Source organism: Eulemur rufifrons, chromosome 2 (assembly GCF_041146395.1).
Source record: "Eulemur rufifrons isolate Redbay chromosome 2, OSU_ERuf_1, whole genome shotgun sequence".
Lineage (NCBI taxonomy): Eukaryota > Metazoa > Chordata > Mammalia > Primates > Lemuridae > Eulemur > Eulemur rufifrons.
In genome coordinates, this window is record NC_090984.1 from 58,980,208 (window position 1) to 58,994,930 (window position 14,723).

General features: G+C 38.4%; 2 protein-coding genes across 2 annotated transcripts in view; one reads left to right on the forward strand and one right to left on the reverse strand.

The window, feature by feature from the left end:
* Window positions 1-1,434, forward strand: part of RPGRIP1 (RPGR interacting protein 1) — a 46,751-nt gene extending 45,317 nt beyond the window's left edge. The window contains exon 24 of the mRNA XM_069492636.1: window positions 1,322-1,434. Coding sequence (XP_069348737.1) covers window positions 1,322-1,434 — 113 coding nt within the window. The remainder of the gene's footprint in view (window positions 1-1,321) is intronic.
* Window positions 1,435-1,691: 257 nt separating this feature from the next.
* SUPT16H (SPT16 homolog, facilitates chromatin remodeling subunit) overlaps window positions 1,692-14,723 on the reverse strand; it is a 35,195-nt gene continuing 22,163 nt past the window's right edge. Inside the window, exons 15-26 of the mRNA XM_069463066.1 lie at window positions 13,949-14,076; window positions 13,318-13,453; window positions 13,087-13,213; window positions 12,728-12,846; window positions 12,014-12,139; window positions 11,569-11,681; window positions 11,173-11,248; window positions 9,640-9,809; window positions 5,005-5,134; window positions 4,253-4,382; window positions 4,045-4,122; window positions 1,692-3,044 (exon numbers count right to left, since the gene is read on the reverse strand). Of these exons, the coding sequence (XP_069319167.1) occupies window positions 2,899-3,044; window positions 4,045-4,122; window positions 4,253-4,382; window positions 5,005-5,134; window positions 9,640-9,809; window positions 11,173-11,248; window positions 11,569-11,681; window positions 12,014-12,139; window positions 12,728-12,846; window positions 13,087-13,213; window positions 13,318-13,453; window positions 13,949-14,076 (1,479 nt within the window). The 3' untranslated portion in view covers window positions 1,692-2,898. The remainder of the gene's footprint in view (window positions 3,045-4,044; window positions 4,123-4,252; window positions 4,383-5,004; window positions 5,135-9,639; window positions 9,810-11,172; window positions 11,249-11,568; window positions 11,682-12,013; window positions 12,140-12,727; window positions 12,847-13,086; window positions 13,214-13,317; window positions 13,454-13,948; window positions 14,077-14,723) is intronic.

A 14,723-nucleotide genomic window follows, 5' to 3' on the forward strand; every position in this document is an offset into this window, starting at 1 on the left:
GCTACTCGGGAGGCTGAGGCAGTAGGATCGCTTGAGCCCAGGAGTTTGAGGTTGCTGTGAGCTAGGCTGACGCCACGGCACTCACTCTAGCCGGGGCAACAGAGTGAGACTTTGTCTCAAAAAAAAAAAAAAAAAAAAACTCAACTCCTTCACATTCTTGCTGAGTGATCAGTCCACAGTATTGTTTTTGTACCTCCTAGATACTCTTCCATTAAGATCGTTTACATTCCAAGCACTTTACTGTTACCAATTTTTCTAATTGCCAAATCCAATTGGTTTTATTACTCACCTTACTTGACCTTGCTAAACCTCAGTATCATTGCTCATTCCCCTTTTTAAACTGTTCTCCCTTGATGTTTAGGATATTATGACTCCCTATCATTCTCTGGATGGTTCTGTTTCCTTTTCCTTACCTATTCCTGTAAATGTGGGATTCTGCTAATTCAATCCTTGGTCTTCCCCCCTCCCCCCCCCATATCCTCTTCCTGTGTGATTGCATCCATTCTCAGGCTTTTAATTATAGTCTAGAAATAATCGCAAATCTGTTTCTAGACCAGATTTTTAATACAATCTAGACTTACAACAGACTAACAGATACCACTACTTGTATGTCCCGTTGGTACCTCAAACTCCCCTGATGACAACTTTGTACCTTGTATTCTTACCCACTGTTCATTTTGTTATCCAGATTAGCATAGTCATCCTTTATTCCAACCTATTCCTCACTCCCAACATTCAATCACAGAATTCTAATTTTACCTCTTAAATGTTTTGAATCTGTCCCCACCTCTCCACCCCCACTGTTAAACTTCAGACTTTCATTCCCCCATGGAATTACCACAACAGCCTTATAACTACTCTCCTGGTTTACCTCTGCTCACCTTGAATATATTCTCCAATAATGGAGTTGTCTTTCTAAAACCCACATAGGAAGCCACTTCTAAAATCTTCAGTTGAAACTATACTCTTGAAGTTTTCCAGACTCATCATATTCTTGTGTCTTGGCATATGCTTAGAGTATCCTTTACTTTTTAAAAGACTTAGCTCATGAATTATCTCTAGAAACCCTTTTCCAATTTCTCCATTCTGGTGTTGGTACCGCTTTGTGTCCCTAAAGCACCACGAGCTTTCGTTATAGCATCTTCACAATACGTTGTGATGACCCTATATTCCTTTCTCCTTCACTAAACTCGGTCCCCTTATGAAATGGCCTAGTAACTTCATTTAGTATCACCAGCATCTAACCCAACAAATACCAGGTATTAAAGTGTTTAATTGAAAGATGCTGTTGTCTGACACTATTCTTTTCCTTTCCCAACAGTTGTTAGCCCTGAAGACCAGGCTACCCCAATAGGAAGGCTGAAGGTTTCCCTTCAAGCAGCTGCTGCCCTCCACGCTATTTACAAGGAGATGACTGAGGATTTGTTTTCATGAAGGAATTAAGTGCTATTCTATTCTAAAATCTGAGGGAAACATAGCAAAAAGTCTCTTATAAAGTAACTTGCTATACCATCAATTTGGTTTACTGTGATGTCTAGTATCTCTGAACCTAATAATGAAAGTTTAGAATGATGAAAGTTTATTTTTGTAAGACTAGCTGGATAAAGGCATTTTTCTCTAACACCTAAGTGCTTTACCAGGTGAGAAGCAGGCTTGCTTTCAGGAACTGGAGAACAATCAAAAAAGGTGAATTTATAAAAACAAAACAACAACAAAAAACCCCACAGTTTATTTAGCTTTTAGTTCTTCCAAAATTGAAAATATCAAGTCCTACTGCTAAAGAGAAAAAACAAACAAACATAAAATCCAAGACCCCTCCCCCCCTTCTTTTAAAGTCACAGAACACGGAAGGAAATGCAGTGGGACAGGTGGGCGCAGAGAACCAGAAGGGGAGGATGGCAAGATAAACTCCCCAAATACTTAAAAAGCTGTTAAACAGAAACTGTGATAAATACAGGACAATGCAAGACAAGTAAAAATAAGGAGCAGCAGTGATGAGAGGCTGTGTTGTAGATGTGGCCTCCCTTCCTCTTCTCTTTTCTCATCAGGGTATTCTAGGCCCAAGGCATGACTTGCCCCTTCCAGATCTAAATGTTGACTCCTTTGAGCCTTCCTCTAGATTTCACTAGAAGCAGTATATGAGGCACAACCATTCTTCCTTAGATATATCAGGAAAAAGAAAAGAAGATAGTGGTAATTTTGCCTTATATCATTGTACCATATGTGAATTTGTAAGGAGAAATAACCGAGCCAGGGAGTGTCACTGTTTCTTATGTCTTCCAAAGCAGCAGAAATACCTCAGAATCTGCATGAGTCAAGAAAACAGGAAAACTCAGACGAAGGCACCAGCCCAAACTGCCTCACTAGCTCAAGTTGTCTGGTTTATCACAACCATTAGCAAATTCCAAGAACCTTTTCTTGAGTATTGCCAAGAGAAAACTTAGAGAGACGTGAAGAAGGTCATGGCAGTAGGGTAGGATAGAGGATTGAATCTGCTGGTCAATAACCATGGTACAGGTAGATAAGGGTCACTTTGTACCATTGTCTTGGAAATATAGTTTTGAGACACCAAAAAATAAGATGTCAGAAGCCATCGATGTCCTGGCAGAAGGTGAGAGGAAGAGAGAGGAATGAAACGATATTTATTAACAGTGGGAGCCTCCGCCAGTCTTCAAGAACACCTCCTCCCTTGCCATCTGAATGGGGCCATTGGCACGTGTCCTGGTGGGCCTGGAATTCCCCGAGTAGATTGGTCCACACAAATGGCCCCCTAAACCCATAAACACAAATGGCAAAACTTCAAAACAAAACAAAAGGAAAAATACAGTTTCTATGTCATGTAAAATTTTTCAGGGGTTGGCTGGAGGAAGAATGGAGCTCAGGGCCAAAGTTCAGAAGTTACTTCCTCTTTTTCTTGGGGGGTGCAGAGCTGTGTCTGGAACCCCGGTTAGAGCCACGGCCTGAACTGTGCACAGATGCCTTCCTCTTCCGGCTCATACTTCGACTCTGTTCTTCTTCTTCCTCATAACGACTTTCACGGTCCGCTAAATAGAAGAAAGAGGCATTATTAGTTAATTATAGGTTAGCTTTAGGTACCTAATATTACTGGCAGAATGCATTTTGGAGTCAGACTGGAATTTTAATCTTTACTCAGTCACTTACTAGTTGTGAGACCTTGGACAAATATTTAACTTTTCTGAGTCCTGGTTTATTTATAAAAGGAAGAATAATTTAAGGATTAAATAAAGTAACCTATGAAACGTACCTTATCACAATGCTTTGGACACAGTAGATAATAAATATTTTCTTTTCATCCTTTATATTTGGGATTTGGTTTCAGAGTAACTAGATTAGCATTATAAAGACATTCCTGGCCAGTGGTGGCTTGCACCTGTCATCCTAGCATTCTGGGAGGCTGAGGTGGGAGGACTGCTTGAGCTCAGGAGTTTGAGACCAGCCTGAGCAAAAGTGAGACCCTGTCTCTACTAAAAATAGAAAAAATTAGCCGGGCATGGTGGCGCATGCCTGTAGTCCCAGCTATTCAGGAGGCTGAGGCAGGAGGATCACTTGAGCCCAGGAGTTTGAGGTTGCTGTGAGCTAGGCTGATGCCACAGCATTCTAGCCTGGGCAACAGAGCGAGACGCTGTCTCGAAGGAAAAAAAAAAAAAGATATTCCTAACCTGGAAGAGGCCCAGAAAGTTAAGACTATTAAAGGATGCATATTTGGAAACTAAATAGGCAAATTCTGGATTCTTACATGACTATGTGGAGATCATGGCTACGAGCACACTGGGGGCTTGCGCAGATGAATAAAGCATCCAGTTAGCCACTTATGTTGACTGGAAAGTATGAACATGTTGCAGACCTCATTTTCTCTTTGTTTAATGAAGTTGTAGCTATGGCTCCAAATCAGTTTTATAGTGTTCTTTTGTTACTCTCATTAGGCTACTACGACTACCACTTCAAAATACCAAACCGTGTTAGAAATTTGTACGTAAATAAATGAATAAGTAAAATAAAACAACAACAAAATTTTTTTTTAACCTTTTCGGGCTTCTTCCTCCAGTTCATCCCAATCCTTTCCACTTTCTTCTTCGCTGCCCAATGATTCCTTAGAATAGTCTGGAATAAAATTAAGCATTAGTCCTTATGCAGGAATGGAATGACAGAATTCTTCCTTTCTAAAAAAAACTTCTCAGAAATCACATCAGATTAGGAAGCCATGACAAACTTTTCCCCTATAAAGACTAACCTGATTCTTCTGCTTCTGAAGAATAATCTTCATCACTATCTTCCTCTTCCTCTTCATAGTCATCTTCTGAAGGATTAAAAGTCTCATCTTCAATTTCAGACTCTGAATCCCCTTCCTCAGCATCACTTCCCTGGTGAATTAGAAAGAGCATGGTACTATTTACTGTTTTTATTTTTTTACATTCACCTTATTAACTTAACAAATTAATCCAACCCATTTTTAACAAAAACAAAAAACCTGAATGACCAAGAGATAAAATGACTTGTCTAAAATTATTGGTAAGGTGCCATTATTAGAGACCTTAAACATCTAATTCATATTTCTCAAAGACTCACTACATCCTTCCTTGCCCAGGCAAATTAACAACAGAAAGACCCTTTATGTAAATAATGCATTGTGCAGAAGTGGGAGGACCATTTTTTAAAAAATAATTTTTTCTCCATTTTCACTTCAATGGATTAGAAAATAGTTTTTGTAAAATGTCCTCAAAATCTTTTTTCCAAATACTAAGAAAACTCACTGAGGAACAGTTTTTTATAATTTCAAAGAAATCTTACCAGTAGCTATCAATACCCAATCAATTTATCGTTCACCTGTAAAACTAATCTGGAGAAACAATAATACCATGTTGTGCTCAGAGCTTCTCCCAGTTGGTCTGGTCCCCTATGTACGATACATGTGCCATTCTCCTAACCGCCCAAATGACAGCAGGCAACACTGTGTACCAGAAAAGAAACTTCACACTCACGCACCTCACCCTCAGGCTCCAGGAAAGACCAGCCACCTTGTTCAAAGAAGCCTTCAGGGTCATCAACAATGGTCTTCATGATTTTAGTCCAGTTGAGGGACTGTACTCCTTCTGTGTATTTCAGGTCACAGGAACTGAGAGAAATGACATTACAAAGTCAAAACCAATCTTCTATATTTTCTGAAAATGTCCAGTGTCATCTTGCTCATTAGCATCCCTGAAAAGCAGATAATCTTTTCCTAAATGTATGAGAGCAGATCTTCCCCTCCCTCGCTTCCATTTTCTTCCTTAAGCACCAATTTCCCTGTTTATCACTCAGTCTTCCCTCCTATTCACCCATGCTATTCCCACTCTCTCGCTGATTCCAATCTTATTCGCAAGTCTTAACTCATAACCACTTCGGTCATTCTTAATTTATAGCTTTGATCACTCATACTACTATAATTATTAATAAGAAACAGGGACAATTTTCACAGGCCCTGGCCTTCCCTCCTCAATCTTCCACTGCTTTGCTATGTCTTGTTTATTTGACGCAAAGTCTATTTGAAGGTAGCAATGGTTTTTTTTTTTCTTAAGGTACCTAAAGTGTACTGTATTTGGAAGATGCTCAAATGACTTTCTCTTATTCAATTCAACTAGAAAAATTGTTTTTTCCTTGGGGGCATCATGTCTTATTCCGAAAATAGAATAAAAATAACAAAAACAAAACGATCTTTTCTAAATTAATGAAAAATTTATTTTTTATTCTGTGAATGAATTATATGCAACTGGAAAAATAGTTCATGTAGCTCCTAAGGTAAAGAGATGTGTGAGTTACATATGATTCCTGAGGCTCTAAGCTGTGAATTTGTATTTAAATGTGAGTTAAACATAACTCACATGGCAATTAATGTGTTCAAGTGGGTGAATAAGAAAAAATAACTAAAATGAGTGACAATAGTAAAGATAACAACAAACCTTCAGCATAAAATCTGCCTGAGAACCACTGGCATAAATGTACTTTAGGCAATATCATGTACACTGAAACTTCCACTTCCAGCCATGATGGAGTAACAAGGACAAGATTTAGTTTTCTACCTTAAACAACTAGAAAACCAAACAAAATATGAAGCAATAGTTTTCAAACATTGGATAAAAAGCACAAGACTGTAATCCCTGAAAGAAGAAACAGACTAGGTGTTGTTTTATAATTGTCATCCCAGTTTTCTGTCTAATGGCAGTTCCCAGTCTACTATGCAGGACGGGAGAACACTCAACCAGAACCTAGCGGTCTCCAGGAATTGAAAGAGAAAATAAGATTTGCGAAGGCTGAGACTGCTAGAATTTGTGGGACAGAGTACTGGAGGAAAGAGTTACACAGAGAGAAAGCTCTGGAGATCTGCAGGGGTGTCTTCCCAAGTCTTTGGCCACGGAGTGACCAACACATGCATGAAAGATAATGAGCTGCACAAAGAAGTACTGGAAAGCAGTAGGCCAATTTCTAGATCTCACACAGAACTAGAAATAATTCTTCTTCCCACCAGCTTCAGTGGAAAGACCTCACAATATACAGGGATATTAGGTAGAGAAGAGAGTTGCCTCAGTAGTGACCTAGACTAAAGGCTGTTCCAATCTTACACTAATGACATTTCAGAACAAGCCTTGAAAGATCAAACTTGACTGTATCCTAGAATAAAATTTAAAAAATTTTAAATAATGTAACACAATATAGCACCCAAAAATATAGAGTCACAATGTTTGGTAACTAATCACAAATTACTAGGTATATGAAGAATCAGGAGAAAAATCAACCCACAGAAACAGATTCAGAAAATACAAACATGATGGATGGAAGTAGCAGACAAAGATGTTAAAAAAGCTATCATAAATATCCTCCAAGAAGGAAGAGGGAAATCTGAGTATGATGAGAGAAATGAAAAATACTTGTGTGATTAGTCTCAGAAAAAAAGGTGGGGGGACTGAGGAAACAAAAATATTTGATGAATAATGGTCAAAATATTTCCAAATGTGATGAAAGCTATAAAACCACGTATCTTAGAAGCTCAATAAACACCAGGCAGAATAAACTAAACTGCACCAAAGCACCTAATAAACTGCTGAAAAACAATGAGGAACAGAAAATCTTCAATCAGCCTGAGGAAAAAAGATAATCTGTACACAGGAAAAAAGAATGACAGGAGATGTCTCATCAAAAAGTCTGCAATCCAGCAGACAACGGAGCAACCTAAGCTAAATACTCAAAGACTGTCAATTTAGAATTGCAAAAACATCTTTCTGAAATCAAAGTGAAATAAAATACTTTTCAAGAAAAAAGTTTAGAGAATTTGTCACCAGAAATCCTACATCTGAAATGCTTAAGGAGGTTTATCAGGCAGAAGGAAAATGAAAGCAGAGAGAAGCTTCCAACTATACAAGGGAAAGATCAGCACCGGGAATGGTAAATATGTAAATAATATAAAAGACCCCTCCGTAAAACCTTACAGGTAATATTAATAGTGAAAGACTGTATACTTTCCTCTCAGAATCAGAAATAACACAAGGATATCTGCTCTCACAGCTTCTATTCAGCATTGTATTAGGAATCCTAGACAGTACAGTAAGGCAAGAAAAATAAAAGGCACAGAGACTGTGAAGGAGGAAGTAAAACTATATCCATAGATGATACAATTGCATAAATAGGAAATAAGTAGTCAATGTAAAAAATTCAACTGTATTTTTCTATACTAGAAACAAGTAATTGGAAATTTTAAAAATACCATTTATAATCACTTCAAAAAGTATGAAGTATTTAGGAATAAATTTAACAAAATACACATAAGATCTGTATATTCTTAACTATAAAGCACTGCTGAAAGAAATTGAAAAAGATCTAAAGAAATGGAGATTCCATGTTCATAGATTAGAAGACTCAATATTGTTCTGATGCTAATTCTTCCCTAATTAATGTACAGATTCAATGCAAACTACTGAAATTGCTTCAGGCTTTTTGGAGGAAATAAACAAGATGATTCTAAAATTTATATAAAATACCCAAAATAATTTTGAAAACGAATAAGGGTACAGGACTTACACTATGTGATTTCAACATTATGAAGCTATAACAATCTAAACAGTATGATACTTGTATAATGACAGACATATACTAATGAAACAGAATACAGTCTAGAAATAGACCCTCTCTTACATGGTCAATTGTTTTTTTTGCTTTTGTTTTTTTACAAGGATGCTAGGTAATTCAATGGGGAAGGGATAATCTTTTTGATAAATGATGTCAGAATAATTGGGTATTTACATGCAAAATATATAACTTGAACATTATACCACAATAAAATGTAACTTGAAATGTATCACATACATAGATATATAAGCCCAAACCTATAAACTCCAGAAGAGAAAATTTTTATGACTTGGGATAGGCAAAATGTATATGATAGGACATGAGAAGCAGAAGTACTAAATACGAAAGGAAAAGATGATCAGATTTCATCAACTTGGATAAATTTCAAAAGCATTATGCTAAGGGAAGGATACAAGATACAAAAAATTACATATTGTACAATTCTATTTATGTAAAATTCTAGAAGAGGCAAAATGTATGCTGTTAGAAACCAGGGATGGGATTGAGGAAGGAGACTGACTAAAAGAGGAGTATGAGGAACTTCTGGAGTAACGAAAACATTCTATATCTTGATTGTAATGGTAGATATTAGATTGTATACATTTACGGGAGGCTGAGGCAGTAGGATCGCTTAAGCCCAGGAGTCTGAGGTTGCTGTGAGCTAAGCTGACGCCACGGCACTCACTCTAGCCTGGGCAACAAAGTGAGACTCTGTCTCAACAAAAAAAAAAAAAAAAAAAAAAAAAAAAGATTGTATACATTTGTTAAAACTCATATCATATAAATTGGTACATTTTATTACATGTAAATTGTACCTCAAGAAAGCTGATTAAAAGGTCATATATATTTATACATAATATTTGAGATCTTATATCACCTATCTGCATTTTTCTTACGAAAATCCTTACGGAAATTGTAAAATTTCTCTTTTTCTCAGCTTATTTATAAGTTTGCAACCAATTTGATAAGAGGAGATTTACATTTATAGCCTCTTCCCCTTCCCAGATAATGAGGAAGTGTGGAAGGGCAGAGCAAACTATACTCATGGCTATGCAAGCATCACCCGTTATCCCGAGGGGTGACATCTCTCTGTTTATTGGAATTCTGGTATTTCCATATTAAAATTTTTTAACTTAAAGTGTGAGTATGTGGATGTTAAAAAAAAATTCCATCTCATCTTTCAGTAAAAATGGAGAACTGTAAGAACGATGCCATCTGCTTTGTGTAAATAATTATACACCTATATAGACATTTCATACATCTGTCAAGTAGACTCAAGAAAGATCTTAGATTTTGATTTTCCTTGCGTAAGTATCCATAAACTAATGTTAGGTATTCAGTAAAAAGTGATCAGCCCCATGTCTGATGGATTCCAAATTTTCAAGTCCTGGTCTGTAACTTAACCCACAGGCAGTCTCACCTTAAGTACATTAGTAGATTTTTATGTACCACAAACCATACTTGAATTCTATAACATGGGTCTCATGGAGTAAATGGGAGATTGCTGGCAGATTTACTTACTTCAACCATTCCTTGATGGGGTCAAGAGAGGCTACAGGAATGGCATTGATCATTGTAACTTTCTTGCTGTAGTCCTTATAGACAATTACCATATCAAAGTTCTTCAGGTGAAACTGGACCCGCTCAAAGTGTATCAGCTCCACTTCATCCAATGTCACCACAAAAGGTGGCTGTCAGGGAGAAACTGGATCATTAGCATTTACTATTTCCCCCAAAGCACCTGTATTTTCAAATACTTTCAGGATCTAAATCATCACAGAAAGGATAACTAAGTTGTTTTTTGAGGAAAGACTGAAGCAGTACTACATACTAAGAAGACCCAGTAAAAAGATCTCTAAGATCAAAGTATTCTTGCAAGGCGAATAAATCTGAGGAAGCTCACAAAGTGAGTATTTAAAAGAAACTATTTACAGAAACTTAAAGAATCATTTGTTCTGGCCTGCACGGTGGTGGCTCACGCCCATAATCCTAGCACTCTGGTAGGCTGAGGCGGGAGGATCGTTTGAGCTCAGGGGTTCGAGACCAGCCTAAGCAAGAGTGAGACCCTGTCTCTACTAAAAATAGAAAAAAAAAAATAGCTGGGTCCAGTGGCAGGCACCTATAGCCCCGCTACTCAGGAGGCTGAGGCAGGAGGATCGCTTGAGCCCAGGACTTTGAGGTTGCTGTAAGCTAGGCTGATGCAACGGCACCCTAACCTGGGCAACAGAGAGAGACTCTGCATTAAAAAAACAAACAAACAAAGAAGAAACAAAAAAACAGAGAATCATTTGTTCAATGAGTTTTTAAGTCTAAAATAAGTAAATATCCAAAATGAAAATCATGGCCAGGCACAGTAGCTCACGTCTGAAATCCTAGCACTTTGGGAGACCAAGGCAGGAGGAATGCTTGAGGCCAGCAGAGAACAGCCTGGGCAACAACACGACCCCATCTTTGCAAAAAAAATGAATAAATAAAAATTAGTTGGGCATGGTGGCACGTGCCTGTAGTCCCAGCTACCCAGGGGGCTGAGGCAGGACTGCTTGAGCCCAGGAGTTGGGAAGTTGCACTGAGCTATTATCATGGCACTGTACTCTAGCCTGGGTAACAGAGCAAGACTGTATCTCAAAAAAAAAAAAAAAAGCCGGGTGCCGTGGCTCACGCCTGTAATCCTAGCACTCTGGGAGGCTGAGGCGGGAGGATCTTTTGAGCTCCGGAGTTCGAGACCAGCCTGAGCAAGAGCGAGACCCCATCTCTACTAAAAATAGAAAGAAAATTAGCTGGACAACTAAAAATATATAGAAAAAATTAGCAGGCATAGTGGCACATGCCTGTAGCCCCAGCTACTCGGGAGGCTGAGGCAGGAGGATCACTTGAGCCCAGGAGTTTGAGATTGCTGTTAGCTAGGCTGATGCCACGGCACTCTAGCCTGGGCAACAGAGTGAGACTCTGTCTCACAAAAAAAAAAAAAAGGAAAAATCACAATAATTACGATCAAAACAACTACCCTCCTTTCTTGTCTAACAATTTTACTAAACAGACATAAGAAATACTGACCCATTCTGTAGCATTTACCAGCGCACTGCTAGTGGGCTGCAGGAGGCAGGTGCTCCTATAGGGAGCTCCATTAAATCTGAAAGAGAACAGAGAAGAAACTCATAAAGACTGAGCTCATCACAAGAGAAACTGCTGCTACTACAACAAACTCTTCCCTTTCTCCACTGCAAACCTGGCTCTAGCATACTCACTGGAGATTCATCTCTAGAGGAAGCCTCAGTCTTAGCCACTCACCCAAATCCTCAAAAATTTTCAAGAGAGAGTGCATATTACAAAGATTACTAGTCATAGGAAAAAGGGATATGATATATTCAATCATTATTAAAGGAAGAATAATCCATTTTTCTAAAAGGCAGAGCAGTGAAACTTCAGGCCAAAAAGAAGATGAGATGTTACCCCAAGTCCCTAAAAGGCACTTCAAATTCCAGTTCCTCCTTAGTCAGAGCCTCTACTTTCTCAATGAAATTTTTAAAGGCTGTTTTCAGTTTGTGCCTCATTTCTCGTTCCATCTGTAGAAGAAAAATATTAACTGCAGCCATCATATTATTAATTGTATCTCCCCTCAGAAAGTCTTAAGTGCTTTTGTAGTCCTTAATTCTCATAATTATGATAACATTATGTACATACACCCCATTTAAGGCCACCACACTATTAACTATCAAGCTGTGTCTGCAACCTAACTGATCCATAAGCCATTACATTACATCATCTCAGCAAATACTTGAGTTGTTCTGCACAGATTTGAAAGTTGTTTTTTTATAAAATATAGTAATTCCTGAGCTCAGATTTGGACCTCATCCTACCTCACTACCTTATAAATACAATACTAAATTTCACAGACCTGCTCAGCATAGAGGTCATCTCGGTCATGCATATGCTGATGTTTCCCCAAATCCGTGGTTATCTCTCCTACTTCTGTGTAGAACTGTACATCTGTGTGCCGCTTCTTCCCAAACATGATGGCATTCTGATTGCATAATAAGCAGAGAGAACAAGATAGAAGACTTAGGATATCCAACAGACAAAAAGGAAAAATGTGAGTAAACACGAAAACATAAAAATATCTGTGTCAGAAATGGCAGTGATCCAAATTTGAGCCTCCACAGCATGTAACCAAAAATAATTAACCCATGCCCGGTGTCATCATAAATAATAATGTTTGGGATTGTGAAAGAATGTACATTTTTAAAAGTACTCCTGTTTATTATAGGGACTTTGTAGACTATGCTGGTAACAAATTTTGTCTAAAGCAAAATTTTCTATTTTATTTTTTACCAGATCTAGGTCATAAAATAAAGTTTTCTATTTTAGAAACAGGAACTTAGAGAATATCTGATATTTTGCTGGTCATAACATACCACACCACAGGAACACATGCTTATTAGCACCTTCTAGATGGCAGGCACTGTGGACTTCATGAACATTATTTTATTTAATCACCTTAATGATCATATGTGATATGTGATGTTTTTCATCACTATTTTATAGGAAAGAAGCTGAGAGAAGTCAAGTATTTTGCCCAAGAGCTCCCTGATAGTAAAGCAGAAAGATCTACCTTGAGGTGAAAGTGTAAGACAATAATCATTTCTCCATCACAGGGCTGGAACAAAGCATGCTTGATGTTATTGTACAGAATATCCACTTTGTCTCCTCGAACAGATGTGAAGCGGAAACCTGGGGAAAAGAATGAAGAAGTGTCATATTAGGTTAGGCCAAAAGGCACTGCATGTCTTCTGGATGACTTGAATAGGGTCAGAGGAAACACCAACAGCTATACAGAGCTTTTCTCTCCTTCTAGCCACACAGCAACGTAAGTGGATTCCTCCCAGCATTTCCTTGTCATATTATATTATTTTGTCACTCTTACAAATGTGTGCCTGAAGACAGCCCCAGCATGTAAGAGATAATCCATACCATTGACATGGGCCTCCAGTGAGCCCTGCATCCTCTTTTGGGCAATGTTTGGGCGAATGTACAGATCTTTCAGTTTGGGATTACTCCGGTTGAGATTAATCACTAATGAGTCTTGTTTCACAATGCCCTAAGCAAAAAGAAAATGAATGTGAATCCTCATACACCCTACGTGTCCCAACAAAACACACACATCCTTTTGCGCAAAGGTGCTCTATCTGTGTTCAGGCTCACCTCCTTCTCTTTCTCTTCTGCTTCTCGAGTCTTGTAACGTTTCTGTACTTCTTTTATAATTCGGAAAGCATTCTGAAGGTTCAAGGCTGGTACTGTCTGTTCTCCAGGTGCCTTCATATTTGAAGCTCGGTATGTACTGTAGAAAAGGGAAAGCACTTAAAGAAGTTTCTTTACCAGGCCAGGTCACCTATACCTATCACTGTATTTTATAACTGGCATAATATCTCTTAAGAGAAAAGTGTACCAGTGAATGGTGATGAATGTCTAGAAAGCCGAAAAATCTCCCTTTCTTCTCTCTTAAATGGAGAATGTTATAAATGGCTAAAACATTGGGGTGAGAGAAATCACATTTTCATTTTTCAAATCTGGAATAACATCCTCAAATTACCCCATTCCATACCACGAAGGAATAGAAAATGCAGTAAGCATAAAATATTTTGAGGATTCTAAATTAGGGTCAATCCCCAAAATAATACAAAGTCAGTGAGGTGATCTTATCTTAAACAAGTGCCACTGAGGAAGGCTTTGCCATTTACTAGGTAGGGGAGAACATGGCACAGAGAACGAAATGTTTCTGAGTACTATGCCAGCCCGCAGGGATTTGGGGATGGTTGTTTTCCTGGGTACTCACATTTCCTTGACAAAAGTTGCTTCAGGGTTAGGAAAGATGTTGCCCTCATTCCTCCCCAGAGCACTGCCTGGGCAATAGAAGTTGATTCGCAAGTAAGTATAATCTCCTTCCACAGACATACTTATATTCTGTTGAAAGAAAGGAACAACATAAAAAAAAAAAAAAAACAATACCCTTCCCCCCAATACCAGGTTTCTTTCCTAGATAAAGATTAGTAGTTATTAGAGAAGCTAAAATTAAGTTAGGAATCACCAGTTGAGTGCCCTCAAGAGTTAACTGGTAAATCTCAATCTAACTCATAAACACATACACATAAACACACACACACACACACACACACACACACACGCACGCACACAGAGAACGTGCGTGCATAAGTTGTTTTTAAAAAAATATAACCAAATGTGTTTCCCGAAAGAATCACTGAAGGCTGGGCGCCTTCAGTGTAATGTAATCCTAGCACTCTGGGAGGCCGAGGCGGGAGGATCACTCAAGGTCAGGAGTTCAAGACAAGCCTGAGCAAGAGCAAGACCCCGTCTCTACTAAAAATACAAAGAAATTAGCCGGACAACTAAAAATATATAGAAAAAATTAGCCGGGCATGGTGGTGCATGCCTGTAGTCTCAGCTATTCAGGAGGCTGAGGCAAAAGGATTGCTTTAGCCCAGGAGTTTGAGGTTGCTGTGAGCTAGGCTGATGCCACGGCACTCTAGCCCAGGCAACAGAGCAAGACTCTGTCTCAAAAAAAAAAGAATCACTGAATTCTAAAAGTACCT